Source organism: Anolis sagrei, chromosome 3 (genome assembly GCF_037176765.1).
Source record: "Anolis sagrei isolate rAnoSag1 chromosome 3, rAnoSag1.mat, whole genome shotgun sequence".
In the NCBI taxonomy this organism is placed as follows: domain Eukaryota; kingdom Metazoa; phylum Chordata; class Lepidosauria; order Squamata; family Dactyloidae; genus Anolis; species Anolis sagrei.
The window spans coordinates 9,506,657-9,527,187 of NC_090023.1; the positions used below are offsets into that span (position 1 = coordinate 9,506,657).

The following is a 20,531-nucleotide window of genomic DNA, read 5'->3' on the forward strand; positions in this document are numbered from 1 at the left end:
TTCAACCCCACACTGCCCAAGTCTCAAGTCCTCAATGAGGAGCAGTTAGTTTAGTATAGGCTAAGTGTTTCCCTTACCCCATGTCTCCTGAATGATAGTTGGGAATTGTTGGAGTTCAGCCTGTGATTGTGTTTCAGGATCAGGGTGCTTTGGATGCGGGAAGGGATGCCAATGAATTTCAAGATGGCAATGGTTTGGTCAATGATGCTGATGCAGAGAAGGACTAGGAGACCCCTGTGCAAAGTGTAGTTTCCCATGAGAATGACCCTGAAGGGAGTGCAACAGATAGTATACTCCCTGAATTGCTACCAGAGGATTCCCAGGATTTGGGGCTTGAAAACAACTGGGCACCTATTTGCTCATTGCTTAATGAGCAAATAGATAGGCAAGAGGAAATTAGTCAAAACAGACAGGCCGAACAGTGCTTTTGGCATTCTGCCAGGCTTCGACAGAAAAAGATAAGGGGATCTCAAGTAAAATGAAACCAATTCCTGAGTGTGTGGAATAGCTTAATGAGGGGATAAAAGTCCCAGCTATGGGAAATATAGTCAGATGAAGCATCATTGGAATCAAGTGTGGTTCTCGTCCTTTGTTTCATGGAAGCTTTGCTTGGAAGCTTCTTGTCTAAGTATTTCTTGTTCATGGTTTGGACTCTTGGAGTGTATGAATGCCTACTCATGCCTTGGATTAATGTTTCCTGTTTTCCTGAATTACAAGGGGTATTTTTTAAGTAAGGTCCGTTTTGTTGTAGACACTAGTAGTTTGCGCGCATACCGCAACGAGCGTGTGCGTCGTGTATCGGCATGCCTCGGGAACAACTGTGCTCAGTTTCTGCTCAGTAGCTACCCTGTACAGTTCTGTTCTGTGCTTTAAAAATGTTTAAGACTATCAACTCACCCTCCTCATTTGAGGTTCGCTCAGTGATACGGTTTTTGTCAGCAAGGAACCTGCCTGCTGCAGAAATTCATCGACAGATTTGTGAAGTGTACGGTGATACTGTTATGAGTGAAAGCAAAGTGCGTAAGTGGGTATGACAATTCAAAGATGGCCGTGACAACGTCCATGATGAGGACCACTCCGGTCGCCCTTATTTATTTATTTATCTCGAGTACTTCTACCCCGCCCTTCTCAACTCCCGAGGGGGGACTCAGGGCGGCTTACAAAAGGCACAATTCGATGCCTACACAGTAATACACAGTAATTCTTTGATTACAGACGATTTGGTGGCTTCAGCAGGCGGCAAGTTTTTATGAAGAGGGTATTTTTAAATTGATTCAGAGTGTTTGAACAAACCTGGCAACTGTCAAAAAATAGAGTGAAGCATGTACTTTCTGAAAATAAATTTACTTTTTTGAAATAAACTTTTGTTGTGTACTTATGTTCAAATGGACCTTACTTAAAAAATACCCCTCGCATATTAGAGAATTATGGACTTTGTTTTATCCTGGATTATTTTTGCTCCTGCTTATCTTCTTACCTAATTGGATTTACCTATTTCTTTTAAGTGCTTTTTACTTGCTGCTTTCTAATTATCTTCAATAAAAGAATTGTTTTCCATTCAATGGTGTTTTAAAGTCAGAGGGCTTTTCCTGTCCTGGAGTGCAACAGGAATGCGTCTTTTCCTTCTCTCCTCTCTGTTTCTGCTCTCATTCTGATTGATTGTTTAAAATGGATACTTTTCTACTGCAAGCTTTTTGATTCTGACTTCTGCTTTCTTACACTTTAGTATGGAGAGAATGTGCTGTGTGCTTTGAGATCTCTCTCTGCTTGTGTGTCAGGAGATATGTAGTGATGGAGTTTTTCCCTCTCTTGAAACGTTAGAAAAGATCACTGTTAAAGTAACTCAGACCCAGTTCTTAACTATTAAGAAATGCTGTTATTTCTTATCATTGTAAATAAACCTTTTGTGATTTTTTAAGATCAGACTCTGCATGTTTCCCTCCTAAGCTCTGAGTTCTTTACAGTCACATCACACAACACTTCGCACTCTGCTCGCTAGTGAACTGATGCTCAGAGAAGCAAGATGCTCCCTCTTGCTTCTCTGTAATTTCCCCTTTTTTAATTTTCCTGCCTTTTCATCCTAAAATTCTCCTCTGTTGTGAAGTCTTGGCAGTGCCTTCTCCTCTCCTCTACTTTAGTTCCCCCTGTTTATAGACCTTCCCAATAGTGCAGAGACCTTCCTTTGTATTAGTTTTTGGGTGGAGCTGAAAATCCCCCCCAGAGGCCAGCCTTAGTTAGTCTATTCCATTTCCCTGTATAGAGCTCTCTTGCTGGACTCGTCCCTTTTCTACAGTTACTAGAGGCTTGGGCATTTTCTGTAATCCTAGGCCAAGCAATCCAAAAACAGGCATCCTTAGCACCTGCATTTAGCAGGATTACTATACCAATCCAAAGGTAAACAGAAGCTTTTGACCAGCCTAAGCTTCACAGGAAAGAAGATTAAGACAGTTTATAAGCAACAACTTATAATCCATCACTTTGCATCAGAGGCAAAAGATTCCAGAGAGATGACTACAACCAGCAAAATCTCCTTTTGTAATGTATTGTTTTAAGTTATCTTATGATAGTCCTGGGTGGAGTTAACCCTTTATTCATCCTGTTTTCAGTAAACTCATTCGGTTATCTTTTTACCTTGCCTAAAATGTCTCTGTGTTAAAGGGTCTTAATCTTAACAGAAGGTATCAGATAGTCCCCAAGTAAAACCAGACAATATAGTTTTCCCAAAGGCTCGGATGTGCCATCACATCCGCTGTTCCCTTCTTCCTGTTCATTTCCCTTCAATTACAAAATGTTGCAGGTAAGATGCGCTAGCTGAGAAAATGAAATTTTAATCGATTTTTGAAAAGATATAATAAGCTAGATGATTTTACCTTGTGGCCCTTATACAGGTACAGCTGCTGACTCTCCAACAACAGACACAGAGCTAAGACCTATGAAAACATTGGCAGATGTTTAGTCATAATACAGTTTGGGGACCTGAAAACAAACATTTTCCTCTCTAATAAACAAAACAATTCTTTGCATTATAACTCTCACGTCAGCACAGCAGCTCAACCAACAGAGCAAGGGACATATGTTTATTCCTTGGTTATGAACTTCAGTGTACTTGAATGTGGCTACTAGAGGGTTGCATCAATTGCCTTCCCAAAAATTTGGGAAAGCAATGTTAGGACTCTTGCTTTGATTGCCTTTAAATTATCAAGCTTAGCAACCTTTTGGATGTCTATAATTACTTGCTTGAAAGAGAATATTCAGTACCTCTCCATAGTGTGCAAATCCAAGCTTCATTAGCAAGTTGCAATAGCAATTAAAATGGAATGATAATGCTGCCGTTGTGTAGCAGGGAAGAGCCATTTCATTGCACCACCACTTAGATTAAATTATCTAAATTATTTTTCCCAAGATGAGCAGTCACTTAATTGTGGCAATATTAATTATTTCTCATACATACTTCCCTGATATCTTTTTTTCCCCCTGGGTCTGAATAATAACTGATCTCATTTGAAGGCTCATATATAAATTTAATGCATGGGTTAAGAAGAGTGATATATTCTTTAAAATATTGCAAATCTGATCTTTGCCTGCTGTGCAAAGAGATTATGGTTGGTAGGTTAAGGTAAAGATTTTCCCCTGACATTAAGTCCAGTCGTGTCTGACTCTGGGGGGTGGTGCTCATCTCCATTACTAAGCCGAAGAGCCGGCGTTGTCCGTAGACACTTCCAAGGTCATGTGGCCGGCATGGAGCACCATTACCTTCCCACCAGAGCGATACCTATTGATCTACTCACATTTGTATGTTTTCGAACTGCTAGGTTGGCAGAAGCTGGGGCTGACAGCAGAAGCTCGTGTCGCTTCCCGGATTCGAACCTGCGACCTTTCGGTCATCAAGCTCAGCAGCTCAGCGCTTTAACCCACGGTGCCACCAGATAATCACTAATTAATGTTTGGGACATGGGAGTAGTAAGATGAGGAAAAGGCTCAACTTGAGGAGCCTCTAATATACGGAACATATTAATAGGTCTTAAATCGTTGATCCTTCTAGTTCAAACTGATTTTCATCTAGGGCAATATCAGCCTTATAGTTGCCTCCAAAGGGCCCTTGAATCCGTGGATGGAGAATCTGTGGATACAGAGGGCCAACTATATATATGGGGCTGTGGTGGCACAATGGGTTAAACCGCTAGGCTGCAGAACTTGCTGACTGGAAGGTCAGCAGTTCAAATCCACTGGATGGGGTGAGCTCCCGTTGTTAGCCCCAGCTTCTGCCAACCTAGCAGTTCAAAAACATGTAAATGTGAGTAGATCAATAGGTGCTGCTTTGGTGGGAAAGGAACGGCATTCCTAACAGCCATGCTGGCAACATAACCTAGGAGGTGTCTAGTGCTAGTATAGTACGTTGCTGCATTTTGATATGTTACGCTGTATGAGATGTTGTTTTGTAGGCCATATGTTGAAAATAGCCCCTTGGTGGCACAGCGGGTTGAACAGCTGAGCAGCTGAACTTGCTGACCAAAAGGTTGGCAGTTCAAATCTGGGGAGTGGGGTGTGCTCACACTGTTAGGCCCAACTTCTACCATCATAGCAGTTTGAAAACATGCAAATGTGAGTAGATCAATAGATACCTCTTCTGTGGGAAGGTAACGGCAGGCCATGCAATCATGACCTTGGAGGCGTCTATGGACAATGCTGGTTCTTTGGCTTAGAAATGTGGATGAGCACCAACCCCCAGAGTCGGACTTGAGTAGACTTAATGTCAAGGGAAACCTTTACTTGTGTGTGTGTGTGTGTGTGTGTGTGTGTGTAGTGGTCAGTGCTCTTTATTTTTTACCCAGTTTGGGTCCTCAGATATTACTGAATGACAGTGACATCTGGGGACCCAAACTTTTGATTATCCACCATGCAGACTGGGAATAATGGGAGTTGCAACCCGACCGCACTTGTGGTTCTGAAGTTGGGGAAAGGTTAAAGTCAGACCTCATATCCACAAACCTTGTATCTGAATTCAAACCCCACTCTTCTGACTAAACAGAACAAAACTGCAGCCTTCCAGATGTTACTGTATCACAACTCCCATTATCTCCAGCCATGACGCCTAATGGTGAGGAATATATGATATCTAGTCCAGGTTCTGGAAACAACTTGAAATGACATGGAGGGCCGGACCTTGGGTCTTACACATGGGCTCTAAGGGATACATTTTGTTGGAAAAACAACAAGGTGTTACTCAATAGTTACTCAATAGTTGGGTTGTAGGTTTTTTTCGGGCTATATGGCCATGCTCTAGAGGCATTCTCTCCTGACGTTTTGCCTGCATCTATGGCAAGCATCCTCAGAGGTAGTGAGGTCTGTTGGAAGTAGGAAAATGGGTTTTCCATATATCTGTGGAATGACCAGTGTGGGACAAAAAACTCAAAAATTACAACAGCAAAACAACAGAGAGGAAACAATCAAGGACATAATCACCTCTCAGCAAAAGATTGCCCCATGCACTTCCAGGCCATCAAATGCCAATCAAGGTGGTCAGTTGAAACATTCACACCTAGCTCCAGCAGACAAGAGTTCTTTGTCCCACCCTGGTCATTCCACAGATATATAAACCCTTTTCCTAGTTCCAACAGACCTCACTACCTCTGAGGATGCTTGCCATAGATGCAGGCAAAACGTCAGGAGAGAATGCCTCTAGAACATGGCCATATAGCCCGAAAAAACTTACAACAACCCAGTGATTCTGGCCATGAAAGCCTTCGACAATACTCAATAATTATTCAAACAAACAATCAGAGATTGAATTTGGGACTTTGCCAAAACAAATCATATACTTTGCCTCTGAACATATGGCTCCTTCCACCAGCCATGTTGTACATTCAAAAAATTATACAGTGTCATCTCCAGACCTTTACTCAAATTGAACTGCCGTCATCATTTCCTCCTTGGTAGGTTTCTCAAGAAAAAACTTGCACTTACCACTAGGAACAAAATGTATAAAAATAAAAACAGTGCCAAAAACAGGACAAACGTGGACCACTGAAACCAGAAGCCTAAATTCCCATAGGCATACCTAAAAATAAAACACAAGACAATCGCATGTAGCTATACAATTAGCAACTGGGTAGCATATACCAAATAACTTTTCTGTCTATCTGAGTGTAAAGGTATACAGCCACTCTGCAACATAAAGTGTGATTAAACCACTAAAGTGATAGATGAAGGATGCATCTAAGTGTGGAGCGAATGCAGTTTCACATTGCCATAACTGTCATGACTCAATGTTAAGGGGACATGGGAGTTGTAGTTTGAAATCTGTAGCCTTCTCTGCCTGTTCTGTCAGGCACTGGGCCTGTAATAATTGTCTTTTGAAATAGGACATGCACCTTGTGCCCAGCGGGAAGCCAGGGTGCCACGAAAGAGGCCCTCAAGGATTTTCCTGAAGAAATGGTCTTTAGATGGCTTGAAAGGTTAAACAAAGTCCTTTATTATTGAACAAATTAAACAGATATTTCTCAAATCTTCAATGAGTCAAACAAATGCTTCAAGGCTTTAAATCAACTGGTGGCTTCCTTAATCTTGTCCACAAGGGACAGGCAACTGTCTTCGTTAATTGTTCTTATACTTTGAGAGGAAAACCCTTTTTTAACCTCTCCCAGGCTGTCTGTTATCTAAGTTTTGTTGGTGTGGGATCTACTACCGATTTCTTTGGGTCTGTAAAGCTGTTTTCCCTCTGGAATTTCTTTAAGACTTTAGGGCTGTTTCCCTCAGATGCTGTAAGGCTGAGAGGCTGCAAGCTCCCAGCCAGAGCTTTGGGAATTTTCCCCCAAAATGTCTGGCGAAATGAAGCTTTTCTGCAGGTGAAACTTGTCCACGTCCTCTAACTTAGCTTTCCTCACTAAGACTAACTAAAATGGCCCCCTCTTCCTTTCCCATCTCCCTGGGAGAAGGGGTGGATCCAAACTTAACAATGATAGACAGGTGGCTTGCCCTATGACTGCAAACCAAAGGAAGCCACCCTTTTGCAGAATCCCTGAAACTTTGGAATGCATGCAAACACTTAATAGAAAGAAAATAAAGTTGGAGTTCCTGGTACAGATGTATCAGCACACTGCCCAATAGGTCTGGTGTCTCACCAAAGTACAAATCCCAGGATTCCACAGTATTTAGTCATAGCTGTTCAAGCAGCATTGAACTGCATTAACTCTGCTGTCTAGATCAGTGGTTCCCAACCTTTTTGGCCAGCGACCACTTGACCAGGGACCACTTTGGCCAGGGACCACTCTCCAACATTAGTACCAAAAAGGTACTAGTTTTTGGACGACTTTAGATTCAGTTTGTGTGCAGGTACAACTGCACCAGGAGCTCCAATTTTGTTTGCTTTGCATTTAATGTTTGTTATAGTCCTAAGTTTCAGGGACTCTGCAGATAGGTGGCTTCTTTTGGCTGCAATCATAGGGCAAGCCACCTGTCAATTATAGTTAGGTTCCCTGGTCCCGCCCCCTTTGGGTTTTGGAGGGAATAGGAGCCTTTTTGAGTTCAGTCCACACAGAGAAGCTTTCCATGCAGGACATAATACCAAGAGCTCCTGTAGAAAGCTTCGTCTTCTACGGCTTGGCCGGGAAGTTATACAGCCTTACAGCTCCTTTGCTGAGGGACTTCAGCCAGCCATCACCGAAATCTGAACTCCTTTTCCCTTGGAAGTCTACAAAGCTCTGCTTGGTAAGGGTCACTCGCAGAAGCCAGAAGCAGTTGGTACCGGGCACAGGGGCTCCACGCCAACAGAGGCAAAGACAGACTGCCCAGGTTAGAAGTTAAGGATTTCCCCATTAGTTAAATTACAGTTTATGAAGATAGTGCCTGTTCCCAGTGAACAAGATTGAGAGAGTCAATAGACTATTAAGAAAGCCTTGAAGTACCTGTTTGTTTTAAATAATAAAGAACTTTGTTGAACCTTTAAGCAATCTAAAGACTCTGTTTTAAGGAAATCCAAAGACCTTTAATCCTGAGGCAGCCCCGGCGTCCCATTGGGCACACAGAATTTATGTCCTGTCTACAGTCTCATGCACAGGCTCAGCGTGCGACAGCACAATTTGGTTATTTGGGGTGCTGATTCAGAAAATTGAATTGGAAAGACAATTTGGTTATTTGGGGTGCTGATTCAGAAAATTGAATTGGATAGACCACATCAGCTCTAGTTTCCTATACAGAATATATGCCACCCAGACCTGGGAGTTGTAGTTTTAGATCTGTAACCTTCTCTTCCCTAAAAGGCTGGTGTCTCACCAAATACAAATCCCAAGATTCCACTGTATTGAGTCATGGCAGTTCAAGTGGCATTGAAATGCATTAACTCTATTTTATTTATTTACTTACTATATTTATATACCATCCTGCTCAGCCTGCAGGCGACTCAGGGCAGTTTACAGTCGGTACCAAGACCATAAAATACAATTATATTAAGATAATATAAAACCATAGCAAAGTAAATAAGAAAACATATATCATTAGGGTCTCCTTGTTAAAAACATCGTCCAATCACACCGTCCATTCGTTCCATTTTCCTATGCATGTTATACTGTATTTGCAAATGCCTGCTCAAAAAACCAAGTCTTGACTTTGCTCTGAAATGTTAAAAGGGAAGGGGCGATCTGATATCCATAGGGAGGGCATCTAGATTAATTATTCCCAACCTTTTTTTCTGACCAGGGACCACTTGACCAGCGACCACTCTCAGAGGCGGCCCTAGGTAATTTTCAATGGTAAGCAAACAGTATTTTGCCCCCCCCACCCCCCCCCACCCCCCCAACCAATCACTGATATATATTTTCTGTTCGTCGTGGGAGTTCACTGTGCCATATTTGGTTCAATTCCATCATTGGTGGAGTTCAGAATGCTCTTTGATTGTAGGTGAACTATACATCCCAGTAACTACAACTCGCATATGTCAAGGCCTGTTTTCCCCCAAGAGTGCCTCAAGAGCACCCCTGGGCAAAATTAACTATACTGCAAATGCTTACTTTGCATAATGGGTTGAGCCGCCCCTGACCAGTCTCCAACATTAGTACCAAAAGGGTATGAATCTGCTTTTGGTCGACTTCAGATTCAATTTGGTTATTTGAGGAGCTGATTCAGAAAATTGCATTGGATAGACCATATCAGCTCTAGTTTCTGATTTAAAGGGATTTAAAGATGGCCTCAAAGCCAACCTTAAAAACTGTGGCATAGACACTAAGACACTGAGAACTGGGAAGCCCTCACCCTGGAGCATGCTAACTGGAAGTCAGCTGTGACCTGCAGTGCTGCAGAATTTGAAGAGGCAGGAATCGAGGGCGAAAAAGAGAAATGTGCCAAGATGAAGGCGCGTCAAGCCAACCTTGACTGGGACCACCTTCTACTGCAGGAGAACATGCCGGTCAAAAATAGGGCTCCACACTCACGTACGGACCCACCGCCAGGACACCGGACTTAGTGGACAATCTTACTCAGACAACGAGGGATCACCTAAGTAAGTAAGTTTCCGATACAGAACATATGGTAGCCAGTTGTCACCATCTGCTTGCCCACAGAAAATCAATAATCCAGAGGTGATATGGTCTATCCAATGCTTATTTTCTGAATCAGCACCCCAAATAACCCCAGGCCTAAAACAAGACCTAAAAACCCAGACCTAAAAACGAAGACATCAAGGAAAAAATTTTTTTTGTTTGAGCTGTGTTATTATCTGTGGATTTTGTTAACACTCTGCACTGAAAAAGGGTTTCGCAAGACCAGACACTCTCATTGAAACTGTGTAGTAATGGTGAGGCCGTGGACCATATTTTAGTTCTTGCAGTCTACTGATGGTCAACGGACCACAGGTTGCAATCCACTGGTCTAGATGCACCCCAGGCTTAGCAGCAGTATGTTCTGCTGTTGAACATCTCTTACCACCAGGAAGTCCTTCCTAAAGTTTATGTAAAATCCCTTTTTCTGGAATTTGAATCCATTGTTCCATTGTGTCCTAGTCTCTAGAGCAGTAGAGAACAAGCTTTCCTTGTCCTCAGTTGGACATCCTCTCAAATATTTACATAAACATGGATCTCATGTCCCGTCTCAGTCTTCTCTTCTCCGAGCTAAACATACTCAGGTCTCTAAGCCACTCCTCAGAGGGATTCACGGCTTCCAGATCTTTGATAATGTTGGTTGTCCTTCTCTGGACATGTTCTAACTTGTCCATGTCTTTCTTGAATTGGAAAAGTTCATGAGAACTTACCCATCGAAGTTATGATAGTCATTCTTTGCTTCTGACCACATGTACAGGAAGATGAACCAGAGGGAGAATGCTAGAAGCAACAGTGTGAAAAATAAACATTCATCCTATACGGAAGAATAAGAGGAAAGAACAGTAAGATTAATGTTCCATATAATCCATATAATCCGTCTTAATGTTGTTGAGTGTGACTTTGTTGTGGAATCAGTATCTGGAATAGAATGACCTAATTTTCCCTCTTATGTTTCATCACTGGTAATCCAACCCAATTGTGAATGGCTTGTGTTGTATTCCAACTTTCAAAGTATGCTTGAAACGCCATAGGTTTGGTCTAGCTATGACGGCAGGAGGTGTATCGCAAAGCCTTTTCGGTGGTGGCACCAGTCCTTCGGATTCCTTCCTGATGAAACATGTGTCATTAATGTCAAACTACATAGCCTTGGAAGGTTACCTACATAGCTTTGGAAGGTACCAACTCAAACCCAAGCCAGAATGAAACCTGTACTTTGGGAAATGTGATTTCACTTTAGTTCTCTATTTTTCTGCCTAAATTATAACCTGCTTTCTTTCACCCTCTCTGTTCTGTCGCGCGCTGGGCCTGTAACAGCTGTACTTTTCTATAGGACATATACTTTAAGCCCAGCGGGAAGTCAGGGGGCCTCAAAGAGAGGTTCTCAGGGATTTTTCTGCAGTAATGGTCTTTAGAGTCTTTAATGATACAACAAAGTCTTTATTATGGAACAAACAACAAATCTTCAATGGTTCAAACAACACTTCAAGGCTTTCTTAGTCTAGTCCTCAAGGGACTGGTACCTGACTTTGAATAACTAAACCTTCTCTGTAGGAAAAACCCTTTTTAACCTCTCCCAGGCTACTATCTATGCCTCATCGATGTGGGACCTACTACCAATTCCAAATGGGTCTGGGTATCGAGTAGACCTACCAGCCGAGGCTTGAAGATATTTCAGCTGAAGTTCGGTGGATCTGTAGTGCTGTCCTCCCTCAGAGAGTTCTTTGAAAACTTCAGGGCTGTTTTCCCTCTGATTGCTGTGAGGCTGAGAGACTGTGAGCTCTCAGCCAGAGCCTTGGGACCTTTTCCCTGGAATTTCCTTTTCCCTGGGAGCTCTGTTTCCTTGGATGCTATTGAGAAAAGAAGCTTTTCTACGGGACGAGCTGGTTTACGTCCTATAGTTTAGCTTCCTTATGTGAGACTGCCCCAAAAATGGCTCCTTTCCCTCCCAGAGACCTGAACGAGGGGCGGAACCAAAGCTTAATTATGATGGACAGGAGGCCTGCCCTATGACTGCAAACAGATAACAGAAAGAAAATAAAGTTGGAGCTCCTGGTACAGCCGTACCAGCACACTCTCCCTTCCTCTTTGTGAAATGGGCAGCTTTCTCCACTTTTCCAATCCCCAGTGAAGCAACTTTAACCGCTCTGAGTCACCCCAGGGCTGAGAAGAGTGGTATACAAACATAGTAAATAGTAAATAAATAAATAAACTTTCCTGCATCATTGCCATGACAAGAGCTATAAGGTAAAGGTTCCCCTCGATATTAAGTCTAGTCGTGTCCAACTCTGGGGGGTGGTGCTCATCTCCATTTCTAAGCTGAAGAACCGGCATTGTCCATAGACACCTCCAAGGTCATGTGGCCGGCATCTCTGCATGGAGCACCATTACCTTCCTACAGAAGCGGTACCTATTGATCTACTCACATTTGAATGTTTTCAAACTGCTAGGTTGGCAGAAGCTAGACCTAACAGCGGGAGCTCACCCTGCTCCCTGGATTCAAACCACCAACCTTTCACTCAGCAAGTCCAGCAGCTGCGGCACCAAGGCTCCCTGACAAGAGCTATAGTTAAGTTAATATTCTGAAATCTACTTAAGAAAACTTGGTCAAATCAACATCTATAAAGCTACTTAAGAAAACTTCCCTTTAAAATCTGTATTTCTCTGTGCATGAGTGTGTGTGTGTGTTTTGAGAGAGTGGAAATCCCCGTTTACCTTGCCACAACAGCACTGCCCTGGCCTTGCTGTTTTCTGACTGTATTTCTTCCACCGACAGCTATAGAGTCCTACCAGGCAGAAAATGAAGGGCTGGTGGCTGTCCTGATGGACTGGATACGGGGGGATTACTCTTGCACTGCCATGCCTGCTGGTTTTGGTGGTGATGGGCGCACCGTCCACTGGACGAACGAGTCCCTTATCTTCCTCCTGAAAGGAGAATTTTACAGAGTCAAAAAGGTTAGGTAAGGGAATATGTAAATTCCCTTATATTTGCTGTGGCACTATATTTTCCACTGTTCAAGAGTGCAGTTGGTGCAGTGGTTCCCAACCTCTGGGCCTTCAGGTGTTTTGGACTACACCTCCCAGAAATCCTAGCCATCTTATCAGCTGTTAGGAATTGTGGCAGCTGAAGTCCAAACGACCTGGAGGCCCAAATAGTGCATGCAAAGATTCTCAGCCATCAACTTGGTTGGACCGAATGCCACGTTGCCTGACTGCCTGATCACCGTCTCTCAAAGCAGCTGCAATAAAGTCTCCCTTATCATAGAATCAAAGAGTTGGAAGAGACCTCATGGGTCATCCAGTCCATCCCCATTCTGCCAAGAAGCAGGAATATTGCATTTAAATCACCCCTGACAGATGGCCATCCAGCCTCTGTTTAAAAGCTTCCAAAGAAGGAGCCTCCACCACACTCCGGGGCAGAGAGTTCCACTGCTGAACGGCTCTTATCCAACCTTCACTCATCCAATGTTCTGTATTCTCTGATGCAGTCTGCCTTCCGCCCGGATCGACAGCTGTTTCAATACATTGAGATGTTCAACCAGGGACCCTTAACCTATTTGCAGCACATTGTGAAGAATCATAGAATCCTAGAGTTGGAAGAGACCTCATGGGCCATCCAGTCCAACCCTCTGCCAAGAAGCAGGAAAATTGCATTCAAAGCACCCCGACAGATGGCCATACAGCCTCTGTTTAAAAGCTTCCAAAGAAGAAGCCTCCACCACCCTCCAGGGCAGAGAGTTCCACTGCTAAACAGCTCTCATTGGTGGAGTTCAGAATGCTCTTTGATTGTAGGTGAACTATAAATCCCAGCAACTACAAATCCCAAATGACAAAATCAATCCCCACCACCCCATCCCACCAGTATTCAAATTTGGGCGTATTGTGTATTTGTGCCAAATTTGGTCCAGTGAATGAAAATACATCCTTCATATCTGATATTTACATTACAGTTCATAACAGTAGCAACATGGCAGTTATAGAGTAGCAACAAAAATAATGTTATGGTTGGGGGTCACCACAACATGAGGAATTGTAATAAGGGGTTGTGGCATTAGGAAGGTTGAGAAACACTGATCTAAGTCGATTTCGTAGAGTCCATAGTGAGCAACTATGGAAGTCTAGAAAAATATAGTATGTTATCCCAATACAAGACCATTGTGTCCTACACCTGCTCCCAAAATGCACTGCACTGAACATCGAGAAAACCAAAGTGCTGTTCCAGCAGTCACCAGCCATCCCCTCCCCAATGCCAGAGATACAGCTTAATGGTATAACATTAGAAAATGTTGACCATTTCCGCTACCTTGGCAGCCACCTCTCCACCAAAGTCAACATCGACACCAAAATACAACACCAACTGAGCTCTGCGAGTGCAGCATTTTCCTAAATGAAGCAGAGAGTGTTTGAGGACCGGGACATCCATAGCAACCAAGGTGCTTGTATACAAAGCTATTGTCCTCCCAACCCTGCTATGTGCCTGCGAAACTTGGACTGTCTACAGACGTCACATGCAATTCCTGGAACGATTCCATCAGCGCTGCCTCCGGAAAATCCTGCAAATCTCTTGGGAAGACAAGCGGACAAACGTCAGCGTGCTGGAAGAAGCAAAGACTGCCAGCATTGAAGCGATGGTCCTCCAACATCAACTCTGCTGGGCCGGCCACGTTGTCCGGATGCCTGACCACCATCTCCCAAAGCAGTTGCTCTACTCTGAACTTAAGAATAGAAAACGTAATGTTGGTGGGCAGGAAAAGAGATTTAAAGATGGCCTCAAAGCCAACCTTAAAATCTCTGGCATAGACACTGAGAACTGGGAAGCCCTGGCCCTTGAGCGCTCCAGTTGGAGGTCAGCTGTGACCAGCAGTGCTGCAGAATTCGAGGAGGGTGAAAGAGAGAAATGTGCCAGGAGGAAGGCGCGTCAAGCCAACCCCGACCGGGACCGCCTTCCACCTGGAAACCAATGCCTTCACTGTGGGAGAAGGTGCGGATCAAGAATAGGGCTCCACAGCCACCTACGAATCCACAAGGAAACCCATCATGGAAGACCATCTTACTTATCCAACGAGTGATCGCCTAAGTAAGTAAGTAAAGTAAGTAAGCTCCCAAAATAATAAAAGGAAACACAAATGTTTGGACCCAAACACTCTAGGCAGGAGGAAACCATTTTGCCAAGTTTAATTCAGACTGTAAAATATGGTGGAAAAACTAGACTGTAAAATATGGTGGAAATGGACCCCATGTCTCCTGAAACAAATCTGAACTGAATTTGTCATAACTTAGAAATTATGGTTCTTTTCATGCAGCCTAGAAATGCTTACAAAGGCACTTTGGTAGCTGGACCAAGGATAGTTTCATGTTTTGATATGAAAATAAATATTTTTATTACACAAATTACTAATTTTCTTTTTGTTACTTAACGTGTAAATGACATTGAGAGCTTTACCGATGAGTAGAGTATATAAAATAGAGGGAGAAATCGTGGAGGCCGTGACAGACTTTGTATTTCTAGGCGCAAAGATGACTGCAGATGCAGACTGTGGCCAGGAAATCAGAAGACGCTTCCTTCTTGGAAGGAGAGCCATGTCCAGTCTCGATAAAATAGTAAAGAGTAGAGACATCACACTGGCAACAAAGATCCGCCTAGTCAAAGCCATGGTATTCCCTGTAGTCACCTACGGATGTGAGAGCTGGACCTTCGGGAAGGCTGAGCGAAGAAAGATCGATGCTTTTGAGCTGTGGTGTTGGAGGAAAGTGCTGAGAGTGCCTTGGACTGCGAGAAGATCCAACCAGTCCATCCTCCAGGAAATAAAGCCCGACTGCTCACTGGAGGGAAGGAGACTAGAGATAAAGTTGAAGTATTTTGGCCACATCATGAGGAGACAGCAAAGCCTAGAGAAGACAATGATGCTGGGGAAAGTGGAAGGGAAAAGGAAGAGGGGCCGACCAAGGGCAAGATGGATGGACAGCATCCTTGAAGTGACTGGACTGACCTTGAGGGAGCTGGGGGTGGTGACGGCCGACAGGGAGCGCTGGCGTGGGCTGGTCCATGAGGTCACGAAGAGTCGGAGACGACTGAACGAATGAACAACAACAACAAGAGTATATACCTTACCATAGAATACAGGAATGCCTTCACGAGAACTTCATGCAGACTGCCTTCCTTCTATATGCAGAATTTATTATTTGTCGTTACTGCTTAATCCAGAAAAAAAGTGATTCTATTTCCAAAACCTTCCTTAACTGAATCTCACTCAATTCTTGATTTATTTTCCTGCCAAGAATTCAGAGATCTCTGTAGAACAGGATACTGGATGAGCATCCAACTGCCATGGAACTTTCTATCATCATCCTTCTTACTTTGGAACAAGCATTGCTACTTTCAAAAAATTCCAGGTTGGGTTTTTCTCTCCTGCCTCTCCAGCTTTCACAATAATTCTAATTCAAAATGCTTGTTTTATATTTGTTTGGGTTCCCCCCCAGGTGTTTCTCAACCTTCCTAATGCTGTGACCCCTTAATGCTGTTCCTCAGGTTGTAGTGACCCCCAACCACAAAAATTATTTTTGTTGCTACTCTATAATTGTAATTTTGCTACTGTTATGAATCATAATGTAAATATCTGATCTGCATATCTGATATTCAGGATGTATTTTCATTCACTGGATGAAATTTGGCACAAATACCCAATATGGGGTTGGGGAGAGGTTGATTTTGCTATTTGTAGTTGCTGGAATTGATAGTTAACCTACAATCAAAGACCATTCTGAACTCCACCAACGATGGAATTCAACCAAACTTAGCACACAGAACTCCCATGACTAATGGAAAATACTGGAAGGGTTTGGTGGGCATTGACCTTGAGTTTGGGAGTTGTAGTTCACCTACCTCCAGAGAGCACTGTGGAATCAAACAATGATGGATCTGGACCAAACTTGGCACAAATACTCATTATGCCCAAATGTGTATACAGGTGGAGCTTGGGGGAAATAGACCTTGACATTTGGGAGTTGTAGTTGTTGGGATTTATAGTTCACCCACAATCAAAGAGCACTCTGAACTCCACCAACGATGGAATTCAACCAAACTTAGCACACAGAACTCCCATGACCAATGGAAAATACTGGAAGGCTTTGGTGGGCATTGACCTTGAGTTTTGGAGTTGTAGTTCACCTACATCCAGAGAGCACTGTGGACTGAAACAATGATAGATCTGGACCAACCTTGGCAAAAATACTCAATATGCCCAAGTGTGGATACAGGTGGAGTTTGGAGGAAGTAGACCTTGACATTTGGGAGTTATAGTTGCTGGGATTTATAGTTCACCTACAATCAAAGAGCACCCTGAACTCCACCAACGATGGAATTGGTCTTTGGCAATCCCTTGATATCCCCCCCCCTCACAACCGCCCCAGGGGTCCCGACCCCCAGGTTGAGAAACACTGCCCTAATCAGATCTCTTTCATTTCTCAAGATACCAGATAAATCTGCCATTCTCCAGCTTTTTCACATTGGGGTGGCTCTAAATCTGTGTTTCTACTTCATGTTTCCATCTACTCTACTATATGTTTCCATCTACACTGCCACATAATGCAGTTTGAAAATGCAATAGGCTCAATCCTGACAAAAAAGGGAGCTTCCTGGTCAGTCCTAAGGCTGAGTGGGATATAGGGTGGCTACCTGTGCTCAATAGGATCAGACTCCCCCTAAGGATGCAGGTCCACAGTCTGGGTGGTCCTTCTGGACTCTGCATTGACCCTGGAAACTCAGGTGTCGGCGGTTGCTGGGAGGGCCTTCGCACAGTTAAAGCTAGTGCGCTAGTTGTGCCCGTAACTTCTGAGGTCTGACTTGGGCATGGTGGTCCACACCCTAGTTACCTCTAGGTTGGATTACTGTAACACACACTACGTGGGGCTGCCCTTGAAGACCGCCTGGAAAGTGCAGTTTGTCCAAAGATCGGTGGCCAGACTGCTAAAGTGAGCCCATTATAGGGAACGGTCAACCCCCTGTTTAAACAGATCCATTGGCTTCCAATAAGTTATGATGTGTTATGTTTTTATTTGGAGCAGTGGGTTAAACCCTTGTGCTGGCAGGACTGAAGACCGACAGGTTGTAGGTTTGAATCCGGGGAGAGCATGGATGAGCTCTCTCTGTCAGCTCCAGCTCCCCATACGTGGACATGAGAGAAGCCTCCCTAAAGGATGGTAAAACATCAAAAACATCCAGGTGTCCCCTGGACAGCGTCCTTGCAGATGGCAAATTCTCTCATACCAGAAGCAACTTGCAGTTTCTCAAGTTGCTCCTGACACGAAAAAAAATGTAAATATTCAAAAACATTTAACTTGCAGGTGCCTAAATTTATGTAATTTTATTGGAATCCATTTTTATTTTGAAATTTACCAGTAGCTACTGCACTGGCACTGACTCATTTCTTCTTCATCTTACAAATTCTTTGGGGAGCAATTTTTTTTGGGGGGGGGGTTATTTTTCCATGTAGGGTCACTTTCTTATTTGTTTAGATGTACTTTTTAAAAAAAGAATTAAAAAAATAAAAATTAGGAACAGTTTATAGAATAGAGGCTTTTGCTTTGAAAGAAGTTGATAAATAAACTTGGCCAAGGTAGTCCATGCTCTGATTACATCCTGTATAGACTACTGCAACACACCCTAGGTGGGGTTGCCTTTGAAGACTGTTCAGAAGCTTCAAATTGTCCAATGGGCATCAGCCAGATTGCTCACTGGAGTGGCGTACAGGAAGCACGCAACCCCCCCCCCCCCCCCCGTTACGTCAGCTCCACTAGCTGCCAGCCTGCTTAATTCAAAGTGCTAGCTTTAGCCTATAAATCCCTAAACAGTTCCAGCTTACCTGTCCGAACGAATCTCCTTCTATGAACCATCTCGGAGTTTAAGATCATCAGGGGAAGCCCTGCTCTTGGTCCTGCCTCCTTCACAGGTGCAGTTGGAGGGGATGAGAGACAAGGTCTTCTCAGTGGTGGCCCCTTGGCTGTAGAATTCCCTCCCCCTCCCTCCTGACCTTCCATAAGAGAGTGAAAATGTGGCTCTGTGACCAATCCTTTGGAGAACTAGTGCAATAGATAGATTTGGGATGATGTGCAGTGACTATTGGAATGGTCCGGATTACACTTGAGGGTTAAGTGATTAATTGTGAATAATTTGATGGGCAAATTTAATAAGTTAGAAAAACAAGGTGTCCTGAATTGGTTTGAGAGGCAACAGCTATATATGGGTTGTTGTAGGTTTTTCCGGGCTATATGGCCATGTTCTGGAGGCAATTTTTCTCCTGACGTTTCGCCTGCATCTATGGCAAGCATCCTCAGAAGTAATGAGGTCCTCATTACCTCTGAGGATGCTTGCCATAGATGCAGGCGAAACGTCAGGAGAAAAATTGCCTCCAGAACATGGCCATATAGCCCGGAAAAACCTACAACAACCCATGGATTCCGGCCATGGAAGCCTTCGACAATACATTGAACAGCTATATAATTGGGAAAAGGACTGGTTAGGTAAGAATCCCAGATGTAGAGAGTTGAATACATATGAAGAATGGCTAAGTAAACTTAAAAAGCAAGGAATATTGGAGAAAGGATTCATTGGGAATATATACAATGGATCAATAGGCAAAGAAATAGGGCTGAAGCTGTTAGAAAAGGTTTGGGAAAGAGACCTAGTGCTTCTGATGGACCTTGATTGGAAAAGGGTTCTGAAGTGGAGAATGGTTAAGAATCTGTCAATAAGATTAAAATAAAATGTATACTAAGTCGTGTGAAGATGGTATGCCACTCTGGTTAAACTGTTGCAGCAAATATGGGAAATATTATATCAAGAGAGATCCTTCCAGGAGATAGAAAAGTACGTTTATTTCCAGCTGGGACCTTGGAGTGGAACTGTGTCCAAAAGCAACCAGAGTGCCCGATAAAGGCGTTGACTGCCTATTTATACATTTCACATGCAGGCAAACAAAGAAACATGCTTCTACATACATTGACATGATTCTCTGCATCACTTTAGCATCATAGGAATATCAAATTCTATCTTCCAACATGCGAAAGGCATGTATCTGTATTTCTTTCTAAAGAGCAGCATACAGCTTACAGCTTACATTCATCAATCAAGGGGCCTACTTTGACTTGTCAGGAGGGAGGGGGATTGGCTCCTTACTTTTTACTTATCTCTGTTGGTGCTAGGATGGGCTTATCTCCCCCCACCTTTCCTGGAATGTTCATCTCGCCTCCTGCCCGTGCCTTGGACACAGATCTCCTTCAGCATTCTTTCTAATAGAGAGAGAACTTGATTTTTCTATACATTTCAGTGCTTGTAAAGTACATACAAATTATACAAAAATAAATATCTATTTTTCCAATATCTCCCCATCAAAACTACATCAGATTGATAGTAAACAAAGTAACCTCTGCCAGAGATGTGGCATGCATAAAGGGACATATTTTCTGGGTTGTTGTAGGTTTTTCAGGCAGTATGGCCCTGTACTAGAAGCATTCTCTCCTGACATTTCGCCTGCATCTATGGCAGGCATCCTCAGACCTCACAACCTCTGACATGAGAGAAGCCTCCCACAAGGATGGTAATACATCAAAAACATCCGGGCGTCCCCTGGGCAACATCCTTGCAGACAGCCAAATCTCTCACACCAGAAGCGACTTGCAGTTTCTCAGGTCGCTCCTGACACAACAAAAAAAAAGTTCCTGTTTTAGACTGTCATTCAACCGATGGTGAATGGTGATACTTGATTTCATTAATCATAAGCCAAATGTGATGTTATTAATTACTTAAATGTTGTATTTCATCATTCTACTTTCACTTGGCTTAGCCGATGGTTTGTTGACCGAAATAAAGGCTACTGACTGACTGACTGAAAAAGGAAAACAATACAATAAAGGCTACTGACTGGGATTTTGGATTTGACATTTGGTTAATGGTTGACTTATACATTTATGGCAAAGGAAAGGATATTTGGTCAGGCCTTGGTGGTG

The 20,531-nt window shown here is 43.3% G+C and overlaps 1 protein-coding gene across 1 annotated transcript in view; it reads right to left on the bottom strand.

Annotated features, from left to right (window-relative positions):
- GDPD4 (glycerophosphodiester phosphodiesterase domain containing 4) overlaps window positions 1–12,840 on the bottom strand; it is a 53,961-nt gene extending 41,121 nt beyond the window's left edge. Inside the window, exons 1-5 of the mRNA XM_067466214.1 lie at window positions 12,814–12,840; window positions 12,243–12,452; window positions 10,241–10,344; window positions 5,965–6,058; window positions 2,871–2,930 (exon numbers count right to left, since the gene is read on the bottom strand). Of these exons, the coding sequence (XP_067322315.1) occupies window positions 2,871–2,930; window positions 5,965–6,058; window positions 10,241–10,344; window positions 12,243–12,452; window positions 12,814–12,840 (495 nt within the window). The remainder of the gene's footprint in view (window positions 1–2,870; window positions 2,931–5,964; window positions 6,059–10,240; window positions 10,345–12,242; window positions 12,453–12,813) is intronic.
- Between the last annotated feature and the right edge of the window lie 7,691 nt (window positions 12,841–20,531).